The sequence below is a fragment of the Falco punctatus genome (assembly GCF_963210335.1).
Source record: "Falco punctatus genome assembly, chromosome: 13".
Lineage (NCBI taxonomy): Eukaryota > Metazoa > Chordata > Aves > Falconiformes > Falconidae > Falco > Falco punctatus.
Window position 1 is genome coordinate 6,563,001 of NC_137593.1, and position 18,047 is coordinate 6,581,047.

An 18,047-nucleotide genomic window follows, 5' to 3' on the forward strand; every position below is an offset into this window, starting at 1 on the left:
GCTGTACCGCTCCTGTGAGACAGCAAGAGGAGAGTCTTGGAAAAAAATTGAGCTTTGTGTATGTTTTCAGGGTGTTTCGTAGGTCCTGTGCTGTCTTCTAAATGTTTGTGTATACAGAAGATTCAGTTACTTGTATAAGCTTGCGCGGTGAATGCTTTGCAGAGATATTAGGGTGTGTTACAGTAATTGTTGACAGTTTGCTCTGCAGCTTTGTGTCAGATTGAGTATCAATCTGTTGGTTTTTAATGCCAATATGAACCAAACCCAGGAGCAGCGCTGGCGTGGCCCGCAGCAGATTGCCATCTTGCCTCCTGGTTGCAAGTCTGACGCTGGCAGCTTTTCCTCAGACTTTTTGCAGCGAGGCCCTGTGAAGGGCTGGGGGCTCTGTTTCTTTGTCCGCTGCACCCGCAGTGGCCCGTTCCTCCTTTTGTGTGTGTTTGCAGGGAATGTGATCAACAAAACCCATTTAAAATGTCAAAACCCTTGTCTCGATAACACAATCTCCAAGAGAAACAGAAGTACCCTGTTTTGAGTGAGCGTGTAGCTTGAACCGTAGCTGGAACAGCCAGCAAAACTCTTAGAAATGGTGTTAAAATGCTGTGTTGTAGTATAGTGCAAATTCTGATGGATTTGTGGAGCTGAATTGTTGTTCCCTCAGGCAGGCCCTGATGATCCTCGCAGTGTGGGTTGTCCTGGTGAAAAACAGGGACCGCAGGCTGGAGGAAGCAGGGCTAGCGAAGGAGTCAGCGTGGTGCCCTCCCTCTGAAATGCGTGGATTACAAATATTTGTGGAAATGATACAGTGTATTTTAAGCAACTTACGAAACATTATTTAAAGGATTAAAACTTGGATGCTGAGCGTACAAAGAATAGGAGAAGGATTCTGGGAAAGCTGTAAGGCTCTTGGGTGGCAGCCAGTACCAGCCTGCCAGTTGTTCCTGTCTATAATTATGCCAGCATTAGTGCTTTCATAAATCTTGGGAGAGAAGGAGCGGAGAGACTATTTCCAGGCTATTAATGCCAGGATAATTAGAAATATCGGCCAGCCTCTCCAATTAGTGCCAATAGAATCCAAAATACCAGCCGGTCTGAGTAATTTGAATACCAGTTGGTCTCTGAATGAGTCTGGGCAATGTACAATACCAGTTGTAGAAGAAAAATACATACAGTATCAGAGCTTGTACTGTTATAAAGTGAAAGGTAACTTAAATGTTTGGCCATCTTTGCAAAGTTTTAAGGTGCCGGTGTGACAAACTGGAGTTTCCCTGGCCCGTTGCTCTCTGCTCAGGCATTGTGCCCCAGGTGAGATTTTCCATGACCTTCCTCTTCAGCTGACCATCACTGTTCATCTGTTCATCAACCACATGCTTAGCATTTGGTCACTTGGTTCTTTTGGAGAAAAAGCATAAGAAAATTATTTTTTTTAAAAAAAAAACCACATTCTTAAGCGGAAGTCAAGAAGAAATTAAATGTTTTCAAATGCTTTACATGTAGTGAAGTTGTCAAAAAGATAAAAATTTACTTAATGCATCTGAACCTAAAAAAGCGGGTTTGCATTGGGGCGGGGGGAAATCTATTAGTAGTCCTGCACTGATGAACAGAAATTTTGCCAAAACATAAGATTACTAATTAGGTTTTGTATAGTCTGCATTTAAAATACATTATTGCTGAGCTGGGAAGTGTGGTGACCCATTACTCTTGTCCAAAAGGAGTCTTGTCCTCTAATAACTCTGTATCTAGGGATTTTAGATCTGAAAAAGTTTTGTCACTTGCAGAAGACTTTTGCTTTAGGATTTGTGATTCTTTTCCAATTCCTCCCCTTTGTGTACTTGAGCCATACAGTAATGCTACAGCTGGGGCAGGTAGGTGAAGTTGAAAAGATTATGTATAAAACCAAATTCCTAGAACAAGCGTAGGATCACACTGCATAAATACGTCATAGTTGTTTGCCAGCGCTAAATGTCTCTCCAGGACTCTCAACTTGTGCCGTGCTGGAGGTCTGCATGATCGTTCCTAGCTTGATAAACACATTTTAGGAGCTTTACCACAAACATTTTATGGAGTTCTCCCTTCTTTGTTGCAATCTGAGTGAAAAGAAGTGGAAATTAATAGGGGCTGGAGAAAGGGCCAGTGAAAAATGGATGTTCCATTCGGACATTTTTGAGATCTTTGATGATGGAGTAATGTGTTGAGCATGAAGAACGGTGTGTGGGAGGACAGGCAGAGCCCAGGGAGGCAGCAGCAGGTGAGGCTGTTGGCCGCAGCGAGGGACACCACTATAAATAATTGTCCTGTGTGAAATCTTTCCCGGTGAAAAAAGTAGCCTTGTCTGTGGGGAGATGTTAATCTTGCTGAGATAAAATAAGAATTAAAAATTGCAGAGACGGGTACCAAAAATAGTAAAAAGTGTAGCAGAGCTCTTAAGTCAGAAGAAGTTGCAGAGATGGATATAACCTTATCTCTGCATGGGTGGGCTTTGCTAAGTTTCTATTCTGCTGTGCTTTTGGGTACTTTGTGATGTAAATGTCCATTCATTTTGTATTCAGGTATTGAAATGAAAACTTCTTTAAACTGCTTCAGCTGAGGTAGATATTTATGGATAGTTGAGCAATCCATGCCCTTTCTCCTGAAAGATTTCAAATCGACCGTTTCCCACATGTGGCATGGGATGAGAGCAGATATTCTCTGTTGTCTTGGGGCTTCTGTCCCCCAAAAAGCTTGGCTTTGTTTTTATGCCAGGGCATACTGCATTGGGGTGGATTGAGAAGGGTTTTGTTCTGGTTTCAACGTGGTGGGGAGGGAGAGAACTTCTGAATGTCCTTGTGCCCCGCCGTGCAGGTCTGTGCCTGAGGAAGGTCTTGGGGACTGGAGAGGTGTCTCGATACCCTCTCTCGCTGCTGCCCTGTCTTGGTTTTGTCAGGGCTCATCGTCACACTGATGCGAAGCTCCCATAAACCTACCTCTGGTACCCAAGTTGCATGCTTCCCAACAAATCCTCCTCATCCTCACTGCATGCCCTGAGCAGTGGGGTGGGTGCAGAACCTGGCATGTTAAGCGTTCCTCCAGGGTGGGCGGATCTGTTTCACCTCGGCTGGGAGGGGGCTGAAGAGAGAGGTGCGCCCCGGCTGTCCCTGCGCTGGGTGGGCTGGTCCGTGGGCAGCGGGAGCCCTCTTGTGGGATGCAGCGTTCCTGAAGGACCGGCGGAGGTTCGCGTGGGGTTGGAGGCACGGAGGGTGGCGCTTGCGGGAAATGCTGGTTGCTGCTTTCCTGTGCCTCTGACAGGGTTGACTCAGAGGTGAATCTCGCCCTTAATTTGCGTACTTTACTGTTAATGAGTAGGAGAAATTACGTTTCAAGCAGAATGGCTGAAGCTGTAGATGCGTCTCATGAAGATAAGAACCTGAAGAGGAGGGTTCTGGCCGCAGACTGACAATTGGGCTGTATTGTGTTAGGTAGCATAGCGATGCTGTCGGTGGCTTGCACAGCTTTCTTTGCACAGCACCTGGATGAAAGCCTCTAATTCTGAAATCATTTCACAGCTCGTTGTTTTTTTTTAAATAAGAACCACGTGGCTTTGTTTCATAGCTGTCCGATTACAGATTTCTCTCTTTCTAGGGAAAGAGGAACAGTGGTTTCAGAGAATGCTACTTTGGAAGCCAGAAGCATTGCAAGTTGACTAAGCTTTGTCCCGCTTTGGGTTACACCTTCCGCTTAGCAGCTCAGAATGACATTGGTACTAGGTAAGTTACCCAGGGTACACGCTTTGTTGAGAAAAAGTGGCAGCTGGAAAGTTTAACAATCAATGACAGTGTTGAGAGGAATCAGGGGAGTGTGTGTCTGTGTGTGTTTTCTCTTTCTGGTTTCGAGTTAAATATCTGACATTTGCTCTATTATTAATGCTTCAGGGTAAGTCGCACCTTCCCCTGGTGGTATCGTTCACCTCCCAGGGAATCAGCGTGTACCTTCAGCACGATGAGGTTAGCCTGAGAAGATAGACTCCTTTTGAGGTGTTAAATGGTGTTCTGTGGTCTATTCCTAATACAAAAAGAATACATCTGTTATGTAAAATTCCCACTAGGGATCTCGGTGAACCAAGAAAAACAAGCACGAGGAAGCTGAGTTACAGATTTTGAAAGGAATCCCGATATATTTATTTTTCTGGTTTAAAGCAAAGCCTGTCTGTCTTTTTTCAGCAGCACAGTCCCTTCCTTCTTCTGCAGGACTGGTTGATGGGGTGGGAAAGACAGGCGAGAGAGCTGGGACTGGAGAGAACAGGCACACCCGACGGCCCTGCAGGATGGGTTTCAGCTTCTCCTTTCTTTTGCACCTGACCAGAGGAGCTCACATGAAGATGATGAGCAATCACGCTTATTGCAATCCTCTGGGAGCTGCCAGGGAGTGCTGAGCTAAAATGTGGCACAGCTGAGGGCCAGTGTACCCAAGGAGACACGGTGCTGCAGGGGCTGTCGCTGCTGGGATCGCGGAAGGAAAGCAGGCCAGGAAAAGTTTAGCTGTGAAGAAGCTAAACGTCCAGTGCTCTTGTGTACGCTTTTATTGTCCTTCTTAGCTAAACAGGATCTAATCGTTATAATAAGGAGGACAGAAAAAGAAACACTAGTGGTATGTCACAATGTGTTTTGCTGAGGGAGATTCCTGTATTGTTCTCCCTTCCAAAACACAAAACCTCTCAGTAATATATAGCTTTAAAAAGTTTCTTTATTCATGTTCCTGTGTTTTCCGTCTGAGATGCACTGGGGCTGTTCATGCGTGCAGAGTCCCTTTTGCCAACTTGCTGTGACATTACTTCCCTCCCTAATGAAATCACGCTTGGGCTGGGGGAGAGAGGCTTCAGCTGGAGCTGCTGAGCATCGTTGAAATTGGGATGCCAGTTTTGTGCAAAGTTCCCAGTTTTGGCATCTCTTCTTTTTGCCAGATTCCAGATTTTTAAAATAGTTTAGGGCATGCGGCAACCCTCCCCCTGCTTTTTGTTTGGGGTTTTATTTGGTTCTTCTCTCTCTCTTTCTCACCCTCCTTCTCTCTCTCTTTTCCCCCCTGGCTATTGAGGAGGGAGTGAATGAAGAACAGTATTCATGGTCAGCTGCTCTGTGTTAATCTATGAGATAAGTACCAACAGCCCATGGCTTATTTTTATAGGCAGCACATAGAAATTATGACATGATAATGTCATCTAACACTCCATGTTGAAAGATGGTTTTGGTTAGTTGTAATGCTTGTAGACTTACCATTTATGATGATTTTTGTCTGATTTGGGTGTTAGTTATAGGTTGATTATTTTTTTTTTAAATTCTTTTTTTTATTACAAGAATATTACAACAAATATTTTTGAGAAACATGACTCAGAAAAAGGGGATGTGGCTTTCAGTGCATATTAAATTCCTGCTATTACTTCAAGGAACAAAGTACATTTGTACTGTGGAAACAAAACATTTTGCAAGAACCTTACCTTCAGTTGAGTTCTGATGTTCTCTTTCTAAGAATTTGGCAAATTCTGTCCGTTTTAAATTTTGTTGTTAAGTTTCTGTTGTACATAATATATTCTGCATGGGGTATTAAGAGAACTCTTCCTACACTTGCTTGACACAACTGCTTATTAGGTTTCAAGGCACCGTGTGCTGGGATTTAAAGAAGATGAAAGCATTCATCTCCTCTGCCAGGAGTGTTCTCTCTGGTGGCAACCTGAGCTGTGCAAAAGAGCAAACTTAAGCTCAGCTTAAAATGCAAAGAGGTTTGGGCAGGGAAGGTCGGAAAGGAGTAGAGCCAGCCTGGAGGGCTGGAAGGTACCTGTGCCTGCATCAGACAGCTCTTACATGATGCTGAACATGTATGGTCATGACTAGATAAATTATTTCCCTGCTTTCTTTGGAAGAGGATGTCTGAAGTGGTGGAACTAGATCTGCTGAAGCACTCGAGAGTACAACTTCTATTTAAGCTACACCTCTGAAAGCTGAGTTTATAGAAGGTGTAAACTGCATCTTAAATTCAGCACCCAAAAGTTGAACACCTGGGGCTTTATTTCTTATGTCTTAGGTCCCCGTTATTAAATGAGATTTTCCTCTGCTTTACAGTTAATAGTAAGTTAATATTTTTAGGCAATCATATACTATTTTTTCCTATATTATTGTGATGAGATCTGTAAAAATGACTGTGAGGATACATAAAACCCTGCATTTTTTTTTCTACTAGTTCTGGTGTTTTCTGACTGGGTGCTCATCTTTCCCACCTGGGTAATTTTAACTTTGTCTAGATTTTTTGAAAATGTGAAATAATTATCTAAATACACTGAGGTTGTTTTTTTTTCCACTGTCATCTTCTCTGTCTCTGTGCAGTGGGTACAGCCAGGAGGTGGTATGCTACACTGCAGGTAATATTCCTCAGACCCCTTCTGCACCAAGGCTTGTTCGAGCTGGTGTTACGTGGATCTCATTGCAGTGGAATAAAGTAGAAGGATGTACACCAGAGGAAGTGATTTCCTACACCCTGGAAATTCAGGAAGAAGATAATGTAAGTACTGTGATACTATAAAGTGTACTTAGATCGAGTTTTCATTTATTAATTCAAGATCACTGAGAAAGTGGTGGTTGCTGCTTTGGAGGGTCTTTTAGGAGTTCTGGGTATTTGGCAAGACAGAGCTGTGTGATTTGTTCTGCTCCACAGCAGAATTATGAATCCTTATCTAAAAATCTGTACCGCCATCCTTGATGACTTTACAGAGCTTCACGCGAGTCTATAAGGTATGGGGCAGCTTGTCCTTAATGGGTTCAGCCTGCCGTGTCCTCCTCGCTGCTGTCTGGTGTGCTCATGTTCTGTCACCAGTCACTTCTGTTTCTGTAACTTCTTAAACTGTCACGATTGGGTTTGTGCTTATTTTACAGCAAAATTGTATTACTCAGCTCGGTTGCAACATCCTTCTAAAAAGAAAATTATTGCAGCCTTGCAGTGTAGAAGTAGTAATGATGATAATAAATAGTAAAAAGCACTTGGCTGTGAAGCCCCTTTGCTGTAACGTGCTGTAGCTGCAGTCTGTAATACAGAGCCCTCCCTCAGACTGGCTGGTTTTGTTTTCTCTAGGACAGCGTGTTTCACCCAAAGTACACTGGAGAGGAGCAAGCCTGTACTGTGAAGAATCTCAGAAGAAGCACACAGTATAAATTCAGGGTAAAATCTTTCTCCAGTTGTCATTGCATAGCATTTTCCATGTTGTTTTTTTTCCAGGAGGGGGTAGGGACCCTTTAGTACTACCTCCAAAACTGGATCATCGAACAGAAATTTCTTTTATACTGTGACCTGACAGATTAAACTGTTAAATGTTAGTTGCATTTTTACTTTTACCACAGGGGCTGCTCATTGCTCAGCTTTTATGAAACAAGCACAGTTCTGGGTACCACATACTGGCAGGTATGATGTACAAGCGTGGCTCAGAGCGTGAGGTGGTTGTGGGTGAGCAGCTCCCCAAAAGCCTGACCAAGCAGTCTCGCTTCCCCCAGGGGAGCAGACGCTGTACGGAGCTGCAAGCACAGCTTTCTCCCCGGCTCAGGGGCCAGGCTTCCCCTCACGTGCAGAAACCGAAGCTTTTCCATCTCACACATACGTGTGGCTGGGTTTGGAGCTGGTTTTATAGCAAGTGTCGGTACCTCCTGCTCCTGGGTGTGCTCCTAAATACAGACCCGCCAGGCAAGACGCTCTGAATTCTTCTTGCCAACACACAATTCGGTCACCTGCCTCGCTGCTGAAGCTGTGGAGCAGTTCTGCCGGGCGCTGTTGGGAGGACAGTGTGGTTTCTGCCGGCCAGGCTGCGGTGTGGCTGCCCGGCCGTCCTGCGGCCGCGGTGGCCACAGTGGCTCAGGCGAGGCCGGACTGCACAAGATGGTGTTGGGCCATGCCGTCCCTCCCAGAGCTCTCCCCACCACCCGGGCTGCCGGCCAGAAACAGCACCTGGAAGCAGCGTCGGGGCATTTCTAACCAGTACGAGGAGAGAAGGATGCCGTAGGTGTGTGTTGTCTCAAAAACATTTGGCTTCTGAAGGCCTTAGTATATTCAGGAGCAACACAATACAACTTCACTCAAAGACTCCTTTAAAATGACGTATATTCCATTGTGGGACAGAAGACCTTGTGAAGATGCAGGAAGGACTGCCCAAACAACCACAAAGCTGTGGCAGTGTCCCTCAGAGGGGGACACCTTTTACTTTAGTGTTGTAAAAGCTGCTGTGGCTGCCTGAGGGAAAAGGACGGTTAGTGTTTCTCTGCAACCCTGCTTTCAAATTAAATGTGAATTTTACAGAACCAGGTTGACATCAGAGCAAACTTAGAGCCTCGCGTCGCTGGCTGCAAGCACAACTCGGACTCAGCGCCAAGGTGCTCCCTCATTGCGTGCGGACCAGCTAGGGAACTGGGGGAAGAGTCCCAAAAGCTATAAAACAAAACCAACAAAACCAAACACAGGCACCCCGTGATCACAGCAGCGTGTTAAGACTCACGGTGGGGGCTCTCTGGTCTGTTCTAGACTTGTCTTGGAACCGGGGCAAAATGCAGTTCTTTGGTGAACCCCCTTAATAATAAATAATTGAGGTGGAAATTTAATTCCAGGCAATGTGTGCTTATAGAAGAAATACCCTGCTAACGTTTTTGATGAAATAAAGGTTGGCTGATGATAATAGAAATGGTGGTGTAATTCACTGTTGTAAAGGCGTTTGCTCGGTACTGAGTAAGGGTTTGGCACAGAAGGGCAAATGCTACCGAGCGCAACAGGGTGCAGCAGCCGCATTGTCTGAAGGGTTTGAGGTGTCGGCGTGAAGGGGGTCACCAATGGCTGTTCATAGTGAGGTTCCACAAAAAGCAGTGCTGTCTGCTATTTCATAATATTGTCGGTGACCTGGAAACAAACAGTTTTATTTTTATTCCTACTGAGACAATGAGGGACTCCAGGTTGGAGAAGCTGTGACTCTGAAAAAGTGTTGAAGATCCTGCTTGAACAATCCATTTAATGGGAATTTTCAGTTCCTGCCAGGCTAGTGCAGTGTTTAGCTGTTTACGCAGGGGAAGTGTCTGAATGTTGCATTACATTTGCAGCTCACACTGATTCCTTAGAGCTTTTACTGGGGTATTTGTCTAGCTCTAGCTCATGTATCTGGTGCTCATGGCAAGATGTCTTAAATTGGAGAATAGTCAGAGAAGAACCAAAAGATCTTAAGTGGGTGTTGATAATGGTTTTAGTTGTTCAAGCATATGGGCTAGAGAACCTCAATTACTTTTTTGGCCTTAAAAAGTGAAACTTGTTCTCCTCAGATGCCTATGTTAGGAGAGAAGATAGAAATGACCGTTCCTGAGAGTAACAGAGCTTCCAAAGTGGAAAAGTTCCTGCTAGCTTATATTTACAGTTAGCGGTTATAGTACGTAGTTTATTGCTCACTCCTTTGGCAGCAGATCTCTGTCCCAGAGACTAACATGAGCTAATACAGCTCTCAGCAGCCACAAAACATTGGACCACTTGGGGTTTCTTGTATGATCCTGATCTGCTCAATCTCCTGGCCAGGTCCTCATGGCTTCTCTTAGCTTAGCAGCCTTCTCCCTGAAGTCAGTAAAAGGTGTTCTTGAGTAGAGACGAAGGATTTGGCTGAGAAGGTTTTCTTTGTGTGCATCCTGCTCGGTTCAGTGGCTGTAGATGTGCTTGTTTGCGTGTCATGCTACTTAATCTTTTAATTGTGTGATTACCGATACTCTGAATTAATTTGTTTTATATAGCAGTTTGAAACTCCTCCAAAACAAAAATAGCACGGTTATTGTTGTTGTTTTCATCTTCTGTGAATAAATAACTGCAAGTTGCCACATGACTGTTTTTAAAAGGGAAAAACAGCAGTGCTCTTATATTAAACGTGTCATGATCTATTGTTAGTGGAGGGAGGGGAAAAATCGATGTGGTTTGTAAAGAAACAGCGTGACAATCTAATGTCTGTTAATAGAATCCCACGCGCTTTGTTGGGATGTGACACACTTTCCAGTTTAATGATATTTGTGCAGTTACTAAAGGAAGTCTCATGCAGAACTGTCAGAAAAAGTTACAGTAAACAACGGTAAACTTATTGTGGTTTTGTTTCAGCTGTTTGCCTCTAATGTGGAAGGAAAGAGTTCTCCCAGCGAAGTGCTGGTCTGTACAACCAGTCCAGACAGGCCAGGACCTCCAACCAGACCCGTTATTAAGGGGCCAATAACATCTCATGGCTTTAGTGTGAAGTGGGGTAAGCCAGTTCAGTTTGTCCTAGTAGAGCTTTTTGGGTCAAAATAAATTCAAATAAAATTATGTAAATATGGTTTAGAACGTAGATATTTTTTTTTTTCATGCTGCTTCTCAGTCCAAAGTTGAATATTTTTTGAGAGCTTGACAACCTAATTATTTTAGTATTTTAGAAGTTGCATAGAAAGTCTTATGTTTTCAGAATCAAAAATGTTGCTTGCTTTTATTGACTACCTTGCACTCAAGTGTATCTTCAGGCTTTTCACCTTCCATTTCATGTCCCGTTGCAGCATCATTTCAGCTGTTTACTTTATTGATGGGGCAAACCTCTGTGCTGCATCTCTTTCAATCCTTTTCCCATGTGTTTTGTTTGTAGCATCCTTACCCAGTGACCTTAGTCTGACTCATGCTGAAAAGTAACATCTGCTACCCACTTCTGCTGTAAATTCCTTGGTGTAGTTACTTGGGGGGGGAAGGAGCAGAAACAGAAACAGTTTCTGTAATCTATTCTATTTCACTGCTAATCACTGCTAATATTCATTTACTGACAACTTGCCGTATTTTTTTTCAGATCCTCCACAGGATAACGGTGGTTCAGAAATCCTAAAGTATCTGCTAGAGATTTCTCAAGGAAGTCCAGAAGGTAAACTTGAGACAGGTTGTCTCGATTTCAGTCCATTATGGCTACTATAAAGAAGTACTGACCCTTTGGGCAATTATCATCATTAATGTACTGGTGCTGTACATACAATTGAAACTGTGTTATGTACTTACAGCCTTAAAACAGGTATGCTCTTTTTCTCTGAATCTGGTGGAATTTTAGGTTCTATAGCTGAACCTACTATTTGATATTATATTTTTAATATATTCTGGAAATACTTATAATTTTAAGTATATATAGTTGTGTATGTGTCTATGTGTATGTATGTCTAAGCAGGAATAATATTCATAATAATATTAATACTTAGGACTTTGCTGACATATATTGTTTGAGGAAGACCACACTAAGGTTTTTCTTTCCTCTGAGACACTTCTAAAATCATTGCATTATACTTATCCAAACTTGGTTATATCTCCATTTTTTAGCAAATCAATGGGAAGTGGCATATAGTGGATCGGCTACAGAATATACCTGTACTCACTTGAAACCAGGCACTTTGTATAAACTCCGGGCATGCTGTATCAGCACTGGCGGACACAGTCAGGTGAGCATTATGAAACAGTAATAACTACTGGGCTTATATTTTTCAGAGATTTACCTGCTATTTTTGGTAAAAGATACCTGCTTTAAAAAAATAAGTGAATATTTTTCGTGTAGCACAGTGAAGATACACCGATTGCAGTTAATCTTATTTTGCAAGATGCTGAATTTCAGAAGACTACTTTGTGTACCTGATGGGTTTTTTTGAGGCAGATTGCAATTTAGTGAGATTTGGTTTCCTCAGAACCAATCTGTAGGTGTTTATTACTTAGGCTAGAAAAGACCATCGTGTTTAGTTATCTGGCCGCTTGCTTCAGAAAGCCTCTTGATAGCCTCTCCTATCCTTCATTGTTTATATAAATTCCTATTAAGTGTTTGTTGTAGAAAACAATTTCTTGTGTTGTGTTCTAATCATGCCTCACTTTGTAGGCAGCGATCGTACGGGCGAGCTAACGTCTGCTCCTGTTCTCTTCCAGTGTTCTGAAAGTTTACCTGTCCGTACACTAAGTGTTGCACCCGGACACTGCCGGCCACCAAGAGTTTTGGGGAAGCCAAGGCACAAAGAAGTTCAGCTACAGTGGGGTAAGTGGTTGGAGCATCTCACTGTCGAATAGCTTAGGTCTTGATGGTTAGCTGCTGGGCTTGCATTAGCTTTTATTTCTGTTGGTACACCTTGTGAAAAGTTGCAGTGTATTCTGCTCGCTGGGAAGTACAAAGCAAAGCCCAGTGAAGTCCGTGCAGGTCAGAAGTGCAACTTCTCATCGGCTGCTGTGGCTCTGTGTTGGTTTCTGAACTTAGCTGTCCTCCAGCTGTCCTTTAGGCCTGATACTGTGCTCCCAAATTTGTTTTAGTTAGGACCCAGCTCTATGTCAGGGCTATAAAGTATCAGCTTTATGAGAATATCTATCCTTTTACTGCAAAACCATCGTGTGATTCAAGATCTACTTTATTCCTTTGCAATATTGACTTAGCAGAAGTGTTTTGCTACTTCTGATATAGGACTTACCTCAGGAAATTTGGGTTAGAACATATTGAGGATTTTGAGTGGTATTTAAACCCTTATCCACAGTGTAACACACACAATCCATGGGACACCTGTAGTTTTTGTAAAGGACTTGGACCATGGGCATAACACTAAACTGCTAAAAAAATACGCATTTTTAAGAATACAAGGTACATGCCAGTATCCAACAGATTTTTTTTTTTCTTTACTACAATAATCTTGCAGCATCCAAGATTCTTTATAGTGTCGTTGGTTAAGCTGAATTCTGGAGCAGTACCATTTCTAACTGACAAATGTATCTCAACATCATTATAAAAATTCACCTGTACATCCAGGGTACTGTGTTTCCTGGAAGACTGTACTTATGGTGGAGTGCTGCTTTTCAGAACACCAGGTTGATTATGTGGTACTGGCTTGTGATATAACATGCAAATATTATCAAATTTGTTGTTTTCTTGGAAAAAAAGGTGCCCACAACAAAACAAATACAGGCACAGAAAACAAATTCAGTTTCCCTAAAAGCTGTTATTCCAGGTGAAGCGCAGGGTTTAGATCATTATACGGAGATTTAGAATTTCATATATGTTGACAGTGTGACTAATAAAATTTGAGGATGGCAGTTCATACTTCTACTGGGTGTTACTGAGGCTTTGTCAGAAATCCCATGTGTAAGTAGCAGTTTTGGAGTGTACATGACCCACCTCAGCCTGTGTCCAACCATCGCCAGCAGCCAGGATCGGGTCAGCCAGCCACTGTGTGCCTCCTAATTTCTCCCTGTCCCAGGAAGGGTGTATTCGGCCCTAGTCCCCTTCTCGATGCAACTTTTTGTACCTTTTCTCCTGCCTCACTGACCCATATTTTTTTTTTTTGCCACACACCACCACCTTTGATAATGGGGGAAAGAAGCAGAGTAGCTTCTTCTTCATCCCCAGAAAAGGACGGCAGCTGCTGTGTTCTGCTTCAGAAGTAGCTGGGTACGTCCTGGCATCGAGCACAGCCTCCCGGGGTGACAGGTCAGTGCCTCGGGGGAGCTGCTGCTCTTGCGGGTGACGATCTGACTTGGTGAACGTTTAGGGCTAAGAGTAATTGTATTCGTTTGTTTTAAAAATGTCAGTCGCATACATGGATGAGGTCATGCAGGTAAGGCATCTATCGAAAAGAAAAATCATTGCTGGGTAGTGTGTGTGCGTATAGATACGTAGATACACACGTGTCTGTACACACAAATATTTCTGTGGTATGTGAGGTGAAAAATTAATCTTTCTGGCATTTGTCCTTACGTTATTAATGAATTAGGTGATTTCTTTCTAGATGTCCCTCAGTCAGAAAGCAGCTGTCCCGTCTCGGAGTACAGTGTAGAAATGACCAAACCCGGAGAAGTTGTTTCTGAAGTGTATCACGGGCCTGAGCTGGAGTGCACTGTCAGCGACCTGCTTCCTGGAGCAACGTATCGGTTCCGTGTGAGAGCCGCCAACGACGGCGGGGTACGTGCGGCGTGCTGGGGCGTGCCGTGGCCGCTCCGCACCACGGGTGCCGCGGGGCCTGCGTGGGCAGCTCTGCAGCGTGGCTCTGCTGGTGTTGGGCGTCGGAAAGGCGAAGGGGAGGTGGGCGGAAGAAAACAGTGAGATGTGTTTGAAGGAACTTGTGAGGAAGAGCTGCAGTACTAACTCTGGTACTCTGTTAAAAGGAGATTTCAGGTACTAATGCGATTTGGCTGGCCAAAATCAGCTATGCCAAACTGCAAAATCTTTGCTAAAAGTCATAGCTGCTTACAAGGAGAAATCTGTTTATTCCCTTTCCACTGCATTCCTTCTTTTTGTCTTAACTCTGTAAAACCAATCACTGAAATGTCACTCACGTATTGATATATTTTGAGGAAAGCTTGCATTGTTAATGACTTTTGTTGTTGTTGTTGTTGTTGTTTTAATTTGAAAAGAATACATGCTTTGTGGATTTGCTGATTTTTGTTATGATTTTCTTGGAAGATGTGCCTTCCCAAATACATCAGAAATGCTATCTGATGTCCACAGAGATCTGTTGAAAGATCTTGCTGATTCAGCGAGGTTTGGGATGGTTCTGCTTGCCTTTGTGAGAGCATCTTTCCAAGGCTTTTTTGTAGAGGCCATCCCAGCAACACTACATGCGTATTGATGTGTTTTGTTCCCCGGGGAATCTTGATGATAAACATAACACAGAGGTGTAAAGTTATTCACTTACAGGGATAACTTCTTTTAAAACTTAACTTAGGTATTACAAAAATATGCAAGACTGTTAAACTGTTTTGTCTTAAAAATATCCACTACTTTATTCTTGTGAAAAATAAATCAACTGCATATAGAAAGATTGGATTTATTTGCTGGAATGAAAGCCATTACCTACTCCTGTAACTTTGGATATATGATTATATGATGCCTTGCCTTCTTTTTTTTCTCTTTTTTTTTCTTTTTTTTTTTTTTTTCTTATTTGGCAGAACAGCGTTTAACGTTGCAAAGCATGTCTAGTCCTGCCCTTTGTTACATGAGGGGGCTGGGTTTGGTTTGGTTAGGTTTTTTACCTGATGCAAAATGGAGGAATGTGTTTTTTACCAGATGCAAACACCGTTCTTCCTCCAATTCATTAGAGAAAACAGCAGAAGTCCATAACTCAGGTTTTTGAAGTGTGCATTCTTCGTAATTCAAACAAAGTGATCAGTGTTAGCCTTTCTCAATAACATGGATACACAGATGTGCCCGCTGAGAGGTTTTATGGGGTTCATCATTTTAGTGCTGTTCACCTTTCATAGTGGCTCGTTTTTTTCCTATTTGCTAGTATTGCATTCCAAAATAAGTATCAGTGTGTTTCCTCTGCTTCCAGTAAAGTTCCTTCGTTCTGGAGAACAACTTCTAATTAGCTTGGGGATGTACAGAACGAACTTTGTTATCCCACTCGAGGCCTCAGAGTCTATTTCCACTGTTATCTCTCTTCTGTCCTTGCACTGCTGGCTTGCTAATATGCATTTAAATTATTCTACCAAGGGCTCAAAAGTTGTCTGAGCCGTCGGCTCGGCTGCCGGCAGAGCGAAGCCACGCACGGGGTGTGCGCAGCGTGCCCCTGCACGTTGAACCCCGCCTGGGGCTCCATCAGCTGCTGTCCTTTTATAATTAACGTGGCAGACGTGTTTTTATAAGAGACTGGAGTCCAAATCCAGCTTATGTGCTTTACTGTTGCTGTGCCGCTCCTTATATCTGCCAGAAGGCAGCTGTGCCAGGCTGCGGCACAGACGGGCGAACCCGTTGCATGAAGGTAAGGTGGAGGGGCGCAGACGGCTCCTCAGGGGCTCTTTTGCTGGGTGCACGTTCTCACTCTGGGGTAAATCGGAGATGGTTTATGCTTTCACGGGCACTTACCACCACACAGGAGGATGTACGTGCTGTCTGCTCATACCTGAGCTTACCTGACGTTCTAACTTTGCAATAATTGACGTGGTCTCCTACTGAACTCTGGTATTCGGTGCTGAGTGTTGGAAGCCCAGTCTATGTTTGAGAAAGTTCATTGCGTTGAAAAGTTTGTGTGCTGTTCTTGAAAAGCCTTTGAGGAACGCAAGACTGGTTTACACCTATATATTAATGTACAGACGCTTTGTTCCCCTCTAGTATGGGCCGTATTCGGAAGCCACAGAAGTCACCACGGCAGCAGGACCGCCTGGCCAGTGCAGAGCACCTTCCCTGTCCTTCCTGTCCGACACACGTGTACTTGTAAGCTGGGAGGTGAGTCAGGTGCCCTCATTCTTTAATTTCCATCTTGCTTATCCAAATTCACACGGTCACTGCAAAACTTGAAAGCTAGCTTGAGAGCTATTTGCTGGTTTGCAGCTTTTCTTTTGTGCAAGAAAAGCGTATGCAGAAACTCTGCTATTGGAGAAAAATCATCATCTTTTACTTTTCTCTTTAAAGAATGGCATAAAGTTGATCATGAGTCACCCGGACCAGGATTCAGACAGAAGGCCTCCTACACTGGCGTCAGATGATAGAGCACGGGTCGGGTAGAAGTGCTCTCCACAGGCTTTTAGCATGTCAGCATGTCCTGGGGTGGAATTGTGAAGGCAAATATTTAATTTTGGCTGAAGCTGGAGTCTCTGATAGGAAATTAACTCTGCACAGATGCTTACGATGTAGTGTTTTTTTCCTCAAAAATTGTTTTTATCTTCCCCAAATATTTACTTTTATTTTAGTTTCTGTGCATTCCTTCTCCATTCTTCAGGATCTTAGACACTGGACTCTTAAAATAAGTCTTAGCTCAAATGCTGAGGGATTGATTGGTGTAATTAAAAAAGTTACGTAATTAAGGCAGAAAGGAAAAGATTTTGTCATAAATAACATTATGGTGTGGAGCAGTGGGACTATAGTTCTGCCGTGGACTTGCTTTGAAAACCTAGCAGCTGTTCCAGCCCTGCATCTCTCCAGTCCCTCCACAAAAGAATGCCCCTGTTGAGAAAGACAATGCTAATGTTCATGAGATATTTAAAATGATTGTGCTAACAACATATCTAAATATAAAAATAATCTGAGATTAATTTTATAATTAAATGGGTGCATTTGGTGCCATTCAGGGGTATTTGTTAATATTTCTTGCAACGTTTTGTGAAACTAAGCTGAAAGTCACACTAAACTTTTAAATGTTACCTTTTATGAGCATATGGACAAGCATTTGCTCTCCCCAGCCATGAGCAAATGCAGCAGTGTTTCTGGTAGACTCTGTATTTATATGCAGGATATATTTGTTTATTCTAGCTAAAAATGAAGCTGTGGAAGGAGTAATGTGGTTTGCAATGGTTATGTTTTCTTAAAGAGTCTATAATTTTTTGGCTGATATAAATATGAAGGAAGAACAGTGGAGAACCGTAGAGGTTTTTTGTCTGGCTAGAGAGCACACTGTGGTGCCTACTGAGTTTTTTGCACATTGTTTTGAAACGCTGGCTTAGCCGTTCTGAATGCTCCAACTGACGTAGCTGGAAGCTCGGAGACGGAGCTAGAGAAGCCTGCGTGTGTGTGCAGGGTGGTCGTTGTGGCATGCAGCGACGCTCTTCATCCTTTGACGGGAAATGACACCTTGCGTGCTGTAATCACAGTCTTTATCATATCCTACACCACCCTTCTGCACATGGAGCAGTGGTTCCCCAAGCTGCCTCGGTCCACATGGTGCAGCTCTGGGTAGTTCTGGTAAAAACACAAAGTATTTTGTTGTGTAACTGTGCCTTTATGCCTGCACTCACTCACCTCCAGCCAATTTCAGGTATTTATTCTGTGTTCCACTGGACTTCAGGATGATAAAGGGATTGCTGAGGACACATAGATCCTGTCGGAGTCTTTTAGCGGACATTAATGTACCCAGGTCCACACTCCCGTGTCCCATACGGGGGCCGTTAGCTTGATGGGTGACTTTCACTCAGACAAGCTCCTTGCTTGTTGAGGTTGTTCTTTTCTCAGTAACATGAGTGACTGTTTCAGGCTTGAAGGCCAGCTCTTCCAGGGCTGTGTTTTGATTGCTCAACTAGACTCAGTAGATTGATGCGGTTTTGTGTTCTCCATGCTTGTGCTTCTGCCAAGCCAGTGA

General features: G+C 43.4%; 1 protein-coding gene across 2 annotated transcripts in view; it reads left to right on the top strand.

The window, feature by feature from the left end:
• The window catches only part of FNDC3B (fibronectin type III domain containing 3B), a 222,079-nt gene that overhangs the window by 163,035 nt on the left and 40,997 nt on the right, over positions 1-18,047 (top strand). For both annotated transcript variants that reach the window (XM_080410542.1, XM_080410543.1), the window contains 9 exons: positions 3,616-3,740; positions 6,348-6,522; positions 7,090-7,176; positions 10,117-10,255; positions 10,823-10,894; positions 11,338-11,456; positions 11,929-12,034; positions 13,767-13,939; positions 16,088-16,201. In XM_080410542.1, coding sequence (XP_080266668.1) covers positions 3,616-3,740; positions 6,348-6,522; positions 7,090-7,176; positions 10,117-10,255; positions 10,823-10,894; positions 11,338-11,456; positions 11,929-12,034; positions 13,767-13,939; positions 16,088-16,201 — 1,110 coding nt within the window. The remainder of the gene's footprint in view (positions 1-3,615; positions 3,741-6,347; positions 6,523-7,089; positions 7,177-10,116; positions 10,256-10,822; positions 10,895-11,337; positions 11,457-11,928; positions 12,035-13,766; positions 13,940-16,087; positions 16,202-18,047) is intronic.